This window comes from Dromiciops gliroides, chromosome 4 (genome assembly GCF_019393635.1).
Source record: "Dromiciops gliroides isolate mDroGli1 chromosome 4, mDroGli1.pri, whole genome shotgun sequence".
Lineage (NCBI taxonomy): Eukaryota > Metazoa > Chordata > Mammalia > Microbiotheria > Microbiotheriidae > Dromiciops > Dromiciops gliroides.
The window spans coordinates 250,833,778-250,843,697 of record NC_057864.1 but is presented as its reverse complement, the minus strand read 5'-3'; the positions used below and the strand labels follow the sequence as shown (position 1 = coordinate 250,843,697).

At 44.6% G+C, this 9,920-nt stretch overlaps 1 protein-coding gene across 1 annotated transcript in view; it reads right to left on the bottom strand.

The window, feature by feature from the left end:
* Positions 1 to 388: 388 nt before the first annotated feature.
* Positions 389 to 9,920, bottom strand: part of GLP1R (glucagon like peptide 1 receptor) — a 73,844-nt gene continuing 64,312 nt past the window's right edge. Inside the window, exons 12-13 of the mRNA XM_043962591.1 lie at positions 9,599 to 9,640; positions 389 to 579 (exon numbers count right to left, since the gene is read on the bottom strand). Of these exons, the coding sequence (XP_043818526.1) occupies positions 412 to 579; positions 9,599 to 9,640 (210 nt within the window). The 3' untranslated portion in view covers positions 389 to 411. The remainder of the gene's footprint in view (positions 580 to 9,598; positions 9,641 to 9,920) is intronic.

Here is a 9,920-nt window from a genome sequence, read left to right as displayed (position 1 = left end):
CCCCACTAATTGCCTATTGACCTTGAATTTAGGGCTGGGGTTGATTTGCTGTTCTGTCTGGGGAACCCCAGGGGCCTTGTGCCTTAACAGGAAGAAATCCTCATTTTAGCTACAGTCATTTTTCCTCTTCTTCTGACACAGTGATCGAATTATCAGGCTGCCTTTCCTTGGAGAAAATGTGTATGTCCACGAGTCCCAGGAGGCATCATCCATTTGCCTGTTTGATAGGTTGGGGGAGAGGGAGATCAAGCAGAAGACTCTTTTGTGTGTGTGTGTGTGTGTGTGTGTGTGACAGTATATATGTATGTGCATGCATACTTGCCCAAGTACCCAGGAAGATACCTCCCACCTTCTGGGTCTCTCTCCTGAAGGTGGGACTTCAGGGTGGTGAGGAAAAGACACTCGGGCATCTTAGCTGCAGGTAGGCTGGCAGGTAGCTGCATATAGACTGCTCCCTACTGTGCCAGCACTGCTCAAGCTACTGGCTGGACACTTGAGGGGCTTCATGCTGCAATCTCTCCGGGGGTACAAGTGCTCCAGTCGCCAGCGCTCCCAAGTCTTCCTAAACTCCAACTGGACCTTTCATGGGAGGAGAGAAAGTGGAAACAAGTACGTAAACCAACCACTCACAAATCACAAAAGCTTCTCTTTATTGCATTAGATGGAAAGGAGAAAAAAAAAATCTACTGTCTTATATTAAGAGACACAAGTCAGGGCCTTCAGGCACCTAAATTAATATCCCAATAAAATTGTCTATTGTTGTCTCCCATTTTCTTCTTTTCAGGAGAAAGGGATGGGCTCAGTGGCCTAATTGGACTCTTCCATCTCTAAATTCTGTGATTCAGCTAAGTACATTTCACAATCCATCACAAAATCATTTAACAAGAGAGGATGAGCAAGAGGGGAGGGGGAGGGAGGGAGAGAGGCTCTCTACATATTTCCAATTTTAGTCTCATAGTCTACATGTGAGAAAACTAAAGTAAGTCTGGACCCTTTCAGAAAAGACCAAATAATATCCCTTTCCTCTACTGGAGTGCCACTAAATCCATATTTCTAACCAACAGGTAAACATGAATAGATGAAAGGAACAAGGAATCTAGTATAGAGATGAGTACTGAGACAGTGCTCAGGAAGAACTAGGTTCTAGTTCTTATATTTTAATCTTTGGGTTCGGAACACCTGGGATTGAATCCTGTTTTCCATCTAATAGCCTGGCCTCAGTTTCCACATCTATAAAATGAGGGGGTTAGTATTTAAGTTCCTAAATCTGTGATCCTATGAACTGGTCCCTTCCAAATATATCTTTGCATCTAGAAGTCTATTAACCTGAAGAGAGCAGCAGAGATGAGAAGGTTGTTGGGAGCAAGAGAGTTGAAGTGAATTGATAAACCAAGATTAGTTCTAGACATCTGGAGTTGGCTCAGAAATGACCAACCTGCACAATGGAACATTGCATTCATGCATACACATAGATGCATATATACACATATACTAGAACACCACATATCTGTATGAGTATATATTATGTTTGTATGTATATATTGTATATATAATGTGTATAAATAATATACACACCTGCATACCTTTTTTATAAAGGTAGAAATGGCCACAGAGAGAGATGCAGTGTGCATTGGAATTACTGGATATATCCAGGACACCACCCTCAGTCCATCACACAGAACTCAGACAGCAGCCAAAGAGAACAAGGCATGTGCCCAGGAAATGGACTGTATTGACAGCAAAATATAAGGCAATATCATCGTTCCCTAGAGCCAAAAGGACACAAACAGCTTCGGTGACCTCTGCCTCAGCTCCCCTCATGCCTTGGAGAGTAGATGGTCTCAGAGGTATCATCAAGAACTCTGGCACCAATAATGTGTCTCCAAAGGCTGGCTCCTTGACCTCAAAGAAATGTTATACTCCATGTTGGGAGCTACACAGCCAGTCCCTGAGATTATGAGAATGGAAACTGCTTATTTTCAAGGTTGCTTTAACAGGCAAGATGCTACATGTAATTTCCTAGGACCAGAAGCATGAATCTCCTCTGAGCACTTATTTGCACTTAGGGCCACTCTTTCTACCATATTTGAGGTTTAGTCTCTCCCTCCAGTAGGGACTTCCTGCTGCACCAGATGTGCAGCTGCTGTTGGTAAGGTAAGCCAGCTGTGGGGCTCCCTGCCAAGTCTCTGTGCCAAACCTGCATTCCTGCCTCCCCCCCATCTCTTTCCTCCTCCTCTTCCCAACAGCTACCATTGATCTAACCTCACACAGGGAAATGGCCTGCATGCCATCCCTTAAAAGAACTTTTCTGTTCAGAGCTGATAATGTCCAGAGAAATCCCCCATGTGCACACAAGTTCCTACAGCCTCACACATGGGGCCAGGCAGATTACAGGACTTACCTGATGGGGTACCCAAAGCCCACACTATTGCTGACTTCAGAGCTGAAGTCACAGAAACAAGACCAATGCAGAGAGGGAAATCCCATTTCCGGTCTCTCCAGTCTCTTTCTGGCCATGCTAGCCTGCTGATCTTACATTGCCCCTGTTTCTAAAGGGGACTTCTGCCAAGCAGAACTGACCTTTGCTGTTCACACCTGAGCAATGGGTGACATGGGTCTGTGCTTAGAACAGGAGATAACAAGAGCCTCTGATAGAGAAGCCAAAGCAAATGGAAGAAACCAGGCATATCTGAGGAAAAGTCTCTCTCACCTATGGGGAGATTTCCTAGAGAGTAGGATGTCTCACAAGGACAGATGTCATGAAGACAAGACTTTTAAACATTTCTCACTCTTCCAATCACAGTACTGAAATGCACTTTAGCAATTAGGCCCCTACTCATATAGATGCATTGGCATCAGGTCCATCAAAGTTATAAAAATGAATAAACTATTAGACCATGGATCATTCCCCTTAACTTCCGGGACTTCAGTTTCTTCTGAGAGGGTTGGATTAGATGGACTCTGAGCCATCTAAATTCTAGATATAATCATTATTATTATTTTAAAAATTATATTAGGTTTATTTTTATTTCATCATATTTTTATTATAGTGTTTGTTATAATTTTTATTATTTCTTCTTATTATAATTGTTATTATTATTAAACATTTACTAGAACCATCTAGGTCCTGAAGTCAAGAAGACTTGAATTCAAATCCAGCCTCAGACACTAAGTAGGTAGGTGATGCTGGACGAATCACTTAACTGCTCTCTGCCTCAGTTTCCTCAACTATAAAATCAGGATAATTATAGCACCTATCTCCCAAGATTGTTGTGAGGATCAAATGAAATAAAGTGCTCAGCCAAGTGCCTGCCCCAGGGTAGGTTCTTAAAAGTAAATGTTTGTTTCCTTCTTTCCAAGCAACGCCAAGAGAAAACCAACTTTGGCAAAAATCAACACTACCTCCCATATCCCTTCCTTCCTCTCCTCTCTCCCTGCATTGCCTCAGTTCTCCTATGCCTTTGTGTCTTCAGTAGCTGGAATGGATGTGACAGCTCCCAAAGTCAGCCTTCTGGCCATCTTTCCCATAGGCCTGAAGTATTGCCATAGCAACCCTGGGCATAGAGAGACACTCTCACCATCTGTGGAATTGGCCCCAAGGAATGACTTGTGTGCTTTTGTGGACTCCTGGGAGATGGCAACACATGGCATTTCTCTCTCAGAAGCAGCTGGGAAGAGGCCAGAGCCTGAAAGGAATTGGGATAGACCTAAAGGAAATCAGGCAGCCAGCCTAATGAAGATCAGGTGATGATATGTAAAGATGAAGCATTCAATGACAAGGAAACCCCACACAGGGATGGTGCTTTGCAGTTTACAAAGCACTTTCATGGACATGACCTCATGTAGTCTTCACCATGGCCTTGTGAGGCAAATAGAAGTATTATCACCTCTATTTTACAGATAAGGAAACTGAAGTTTAGTTATTTGCTCAAGGCCATGCAGGTAATAAGTAGCAGAGGCTGGGCTAGAATCCAAGTCTCCTCACTCCTAGTCCTTTCCTCCTTCCATTATGCCCAACTGATTCCTCAGACTCCTACCTGTTAGATATTCATAAGACTAGGTGCAGGGGTGGGTAAGAAAGTCTGAGTGTTTTCCATCTTTGATAATAGTTGGATAAAGTGGGAGGAGAAAGCAGAAACTTGCCACTGGAAGAAGACAATGGTAAAGAGGATACATGATTAAGGTCAATGTATTATTTGTGGACAAAAGAAAAATGTGATGGTCTAATAGCTTTGGGGGATCTGACCACAAAGTCATATCTGAGCCTGGGAGCCCACTGAAGGGCTCTCCATTTCTGTCCCTATCAATGTTACACAATCAACATCACTAGCAAAAAGGTGATAAAGATGGGGATTGTGGGCAAGTAGATACTCTGTTCCAACAGGAATCCAAGAAGATATAATCAGGAATCTAGGGAGAAGAGAAATTGAGTGTGCATATGGGGTATGTATGTTGGGAGCTGAGGTGAAGTAGGCAGCACCTACAAAGGGAGAAGGTGGAAAAGAGAAAAAAGAGAAGAAAGTGTGTTGGGAAAGTGATGTGGTTGTAGAAGATAGAAAGGACCCGTCTCACCCTCCTCAGCCAACTTTTATTCACCCATGGAGTCTTGTTCCCCTGTTGACTCCTTGGTGAGGAGGCAGCTAGCTGGTACAGTAGGTAGAGTGGTGGGCCTGAACTCAGAAAGACCTGAATTCAAATCTGGCCTCATATACTTACTGTGTGACCCTGGAAAAGTTACTTAACCTCTGTTTGTCTCAGTTTCCCCAAATGTAAAATTGAAATCATAATGGTATCTACCTCCCAAGGCTGTTGTGTGGTTCAAATGAAATAATATTTGTAAAGTGCCAGGCATATAGTAGGTACTTCATTAATGCCTTCTTCCCCCAGGTATTCCCCATGTTCCAATGATATTGCTCTAAGCCTCAGCAATGGTTTGTGACCTGGGATGGGTAGGGGAAATGTGCCTATCTTCCCTTCTGAGAGCCATACAATGAAGGACCCAGATCTAGGTCCAGGGCAGAAAATCAGCACTCAGGCAGGGGGGTGGGGAGAAGATGGGAGGTTTGGTCATAAGACCTGTGAATAATTCCTGAAGGGAACACAAGAGGCCAAGCATTTTTAGTTTCACATATTTCAACGTTTTGTTCACTTTTTTTTTAAAGCCCTTCCAAAGGGCCCACTGGGGAAAACTGAAGGCAAGGCAGTCTTGATTGCCCCTCATCCATCACCAATCATTTGTGCCAGTGCACTGACTTTGCTGAGCCATCCCCAGAATCTAGAAGGAACCTGACGAGTAGGAAGAAGGGAATAAGCAGGATCTCTTCTGCTAGACTTGGACCTTTAAGCTGTACTAGATCAGTTTTCAATGTCTCTTCATTCCTAGGTGGCTTGGTAGATAGAGGGCTGGGCTTGGACTCAGGAAGGCCCAAGTTCAAATCTTGCCCTAGACCCTTACCCTATTGATACCTTGGTTTCTTCATTTGTAAATTAAGAGGTTGGCCAACATTCACTGGATTGTCAGCTCTCTTCTAGATCTAAATCTATGTTCTTATGATCCAGTCATATTTTTTTTTGTTTTGTTTTTTGTTTTTTTGTGGGGTAATGAGAGTTAAGTGACTTGCCCAGGGTGACACAACTAGTAAGTGTCAAGTGTCTGAGGTCGCATTTGAACTCAGGTCCTCCTGACTCCAAGGCCAGTGCTTTATCCACTGCGCCACCTAGCTGTCCCCCTCCCCCATCTTATTGAGGAGATCAGTATGTAAAGATCTGTGAGCTGAGAGTCACAAGGCCTGGGCTCTAGTCTGAACTCAGACCTTGGGCAAGGTGCTTCTTCTTGCTGTGCTTTGCCTTTCCTCCCTTTCTATAAGCAAGGCGGCTAGATCTAGATGATCTCTAAGGACCTTCCCAGGTTTGATATTCTATAGATACTGTGAAAAATCCTTTTGTTAATGACCTCTAACAGAGAAGAGTTAGGGATCACTCTTATCTTAGCCCCTGTGGTACAGGGACTGCATGGCAAGGCTCAAAGCCAATGGGAAGCCCCCAGACTAGAAACAATTTGGAGGTAGGGAAGGGTCTGGAAAAAAGAAGACAGTGAGACACAGCCTGAAGGATCTGGCATGTGCCTTCCCATCTTTGTCACACAATCTTTTTTTCTCTTTTTCTTTTTTTTGCAGGGCAATGGGGGTTAAGTTACTTGCCCAGGGTCCCACAGTCAGTAAGTGTCAAGTGTCTGAGGCTGGATTTGAACCAGGTCCTCCTGAATCCAGGGCTGGTGCTTTAATCCACTACGCCACCTAGCTGCCCCCTGTCCACAAAATCTTAAATGAGATTCATGTGGGCTGGAGGTAGGACGAATCTGATGAGAAAGAAGTGGATGCAGGGAAGAAAACCCCTCACAAAGGAAGGAGAAGGGCCCCTGCCTCAGGGCTCTAGCAGTGGCACTCCAGAGCAGCGTCGTCTCTGCACTCTCTGGTGGGCTCTTGATCTGAAGGTCACCTAGGAGGGGAGCCTGACTTAGCCCGTTTCTCACCGAGTGTGGGGGAAGTATTGAAGTGAGGGGAAGGACTGAGAACTGTTCATGTCCTGGCCTCCTGAAAGGCCTGGTCTGGTGGGTCCCTGGGAAAGTCACCTTTCCCTCCCCTCCTCTAGTTCTGGGCTCTTTAGATGTGTCTGACATGGTGTAGGTCCTTTTCCTATCCTTTCTTCTTTCTTCACCAGCACTTATTTTTTTCTATTTAAGCAGTTTTCCCCAAAGTGGAGAAAGTGTTGAACAAGGGCATTTTTCATACTAACTCCCCTCCACCTCTTCAATCCTGTCCCTTAAGAGATCATAGATTCCATCTCTCCTTGGCCAAACTAAATGAATCACAAATCGTCTCTATCCTTGTTGTTCTGCCTCTCCAAAGCCAGGGAGAAAACCATCCTTGAGTTGACTTTCATTGTCCTTATTAACAGCCTGGCTCTAGTGGCACCCCCTCAGGTGATGACTCACATGAACAAGGTCACTAGTTATTCTCTGGAGGGGAGAAGGACTTGAACATCAACCCCTCCACCCGCAGCCCCTACCCACTGACATACACACCTCTATCCTAAGGGCTGTCAGTGAATGAAGAAGCTGCATTTTCTTCCCTTGTAAGGGAGGCCAGCTCTTAGAAATAACATCTTGGGATAGTGAACGCTGGGACAGCTAGGTGGTATAGTGGATAGAGCACTGGACCTGGAGTCAGAAAGACCAGAGTTCAGATGTGCCCTCAGATACTTATCAGCTGCTGCCCTTGACAAGTCACTTAAGGTCCTGGCTGCATAAAACTGGAGAAAGAAATGGCAAACCACTCCAGTATCTTTGCCAGGAAGATTCCTTGGACAGTGGGCCCGTGGGGTTGTGAAGAATTGGACATGACTGAACAACAACAACAACAACAAAAAACCACAACCAGTGAACCTTCAGGGCATGAGTCCTTGCTGCTGCCTGGCAACTTTTACATTCATCTCTTCTTGATCCCCATCACATTCCCCACAGCAAATGTACCAAACCTTTCTCCCTGAGCTCTCAGCCTTACTCAAAGCCCTCAAAGATAGATGTACTCAGCTAGGTAGTGGATAGAGCACCGGCCCTGGATTCAGGAGGACCTGAGTTTAAATCCGGCCTCAGACACTTTAAACTTGCTACTTGTGTGACCCTAGACAAGTCACTTAACCCCAATTGTGTCACCAAAAAAAAAATAGATGCACTCAAAGCAGAGGACTTCTCTTTTTCAGAGGTTCCTCTGACACAAGCTCCCTCAACACCTCTCTTAGCTCATCAGTCCCTTCTCAATTTCTATAGCCACCTTCCCTTCCTCCTCTTCAATCTTTAGAGGGAAAAGTGGTCATCCTCCTTGTCAAGGTTAACCCTTCTGCCTGTGGCCTTGAGCCCATCCCTTTCTGCTTCCTCCATGTCATGGCTGATTCATGAATTCAGCCAACATTTATGGAGCCTTGCACTGTGCTGAGAGAGATGCAAAGACAAAGTTCAGGCATGCTCTCTCATAGATTTTCAGCTCTTCTCTCTTTTCTGGCTCCTTTCCACCTGCCTACAAGCATTCTCAACTCTCTCTTATCTTCAAAAATAAATAGAAACCTCTTTACTCCATTACCCCATTCAGGCTACTGCCCCATCTCTTGACTTTTTTTATTGCTAAAATTCTTTAAAGAATTCACTTCCCTTATTACTCAATCACTCCTCAGTACTTGTAATTTGGCCTCCATTCCCCATGCTTTAGCTAGGTAGTAAGGTGGACCTAACCTCAAACACTTACTAGCTGTGTGACCCTGGGAAAGTCACTTAACCCTGTTTGCTTCTTCTGTAAAAATGAGCTGGAGAAGGAAATGGCTAACCCCTCCAGTATCTCTGCCAAGAATAACTCAAAAGGGGTCACAGAGAGTTGGACAGGACTGAAAACTATTAAACAACAATAAGCCCATGCTTTACTGAGTCTGCTCTTTTCAAGGTCATGAAGGACCTACTAATTGCTTGATCCAATGGCCTTTCTCAGTCTTTACTTTTCTTAGCACTCTTTGAAGCATCAGACACTGTTGACAACCATGCCCTCCTTGAGGTTCTCTTGTCTCTTGGCTCCATACTTATGTCTACTCCCAGCTTTTTATTCCTTTGACCACTGGTTCTGTGTCTCCTTTGCTGTTCCCTCTTCCTACCTTCTAAATTTCAGCAGTCCTACTTTTTGTCTTCTCTTTGAGCTCTCTTTCACTTTGATTCTATCCACTCACATAGCTTTGATTCTCCCCTTAATGCTTGTGACTCCCAAACCTACAACTCCATTCATGATCTCCAAACCTACTTTTCCAACTACCTAGACCCATTCAGTGCTGAAGCCCTTCCTTATACTGCCAATATCTTCTTTTCTAGCTGAATTCCCATTCAGTGTTTAAGATTTAGCTGCAATGCCACCTTCTTAAAGTAGCCTTCCTTGATACTCTGGCTAGGAGTAATATTGTTCTTCTATGTGTACTCAAAGCACTTTGTAGCTCTCTCTCATGCATTTAATATTCTTTGTAGTACACAAAGTATTTCCCTACTACATGGGTAGCTATTTGACGGTGGGAACTTTGTATCTTCCTCTGCACAGGGCATGGCTCCATAAAGGTTGGCTGAATTCACTAATTGGTTAATTAATCAATTAATTTCTCTGTACCTTTGACATTCATTTTATGATCTCTTAGTAACAGGCAGACCTCTAATTTTCTTGGGATAAAACTGCCATTCAAATGAGGTTATTTTCCTAAACTTCCACTGGATAAGGGCAAAATGTAGGTATATGGTAAGGGGCCTAGGTAGAGGCTGGTGGTCAACAGAGAGAAGGGGAAAATGTCTCTGGGATGAAAAACATTCAGATTCCTTACAAAGTGGGTACTCTGTGGAAAGAAGCTCGAGGAGCTGGATTATGAATGGGATCCATAGGTAGGTTGCAAAATCTAGTGAAGGAGGGGTTGTATTCTCCGCCCAGTGCTAACAAAGGACCAGTCAAGGCAACAGCCTCTCCCCACATTTTTAGCACCCCTTCCCTCACCTCCCCCATCAAGATTCCCCACTCCTTACCTCATTGTTAACAAAGCAGTACAAGATGGCCACCATCAGCCCCTGAAACCAAATGTTATTGTCAGGAAGCTAAGGCTCCAGAGACCAAGACTGGGGAGTCCTCAGCGCCCCACCACCTCAAATACTCTGCCTCGCTCCCAACTCTGGAACATTGCAGCTTCACGCCCTGTCCTGGAAACAAGGATCTTTAGAACTCAGTTCCCTCCTCTGTACTGTGGGGATAAGAAGAGTGCCTGCCACGCCTTTGCTTCCCAGGGTAGGTGTGAAAGCCGAATGATAGATCAGAGAGGAGAGGCTTTCTGTGGGTCTAAGGGGCTCAATG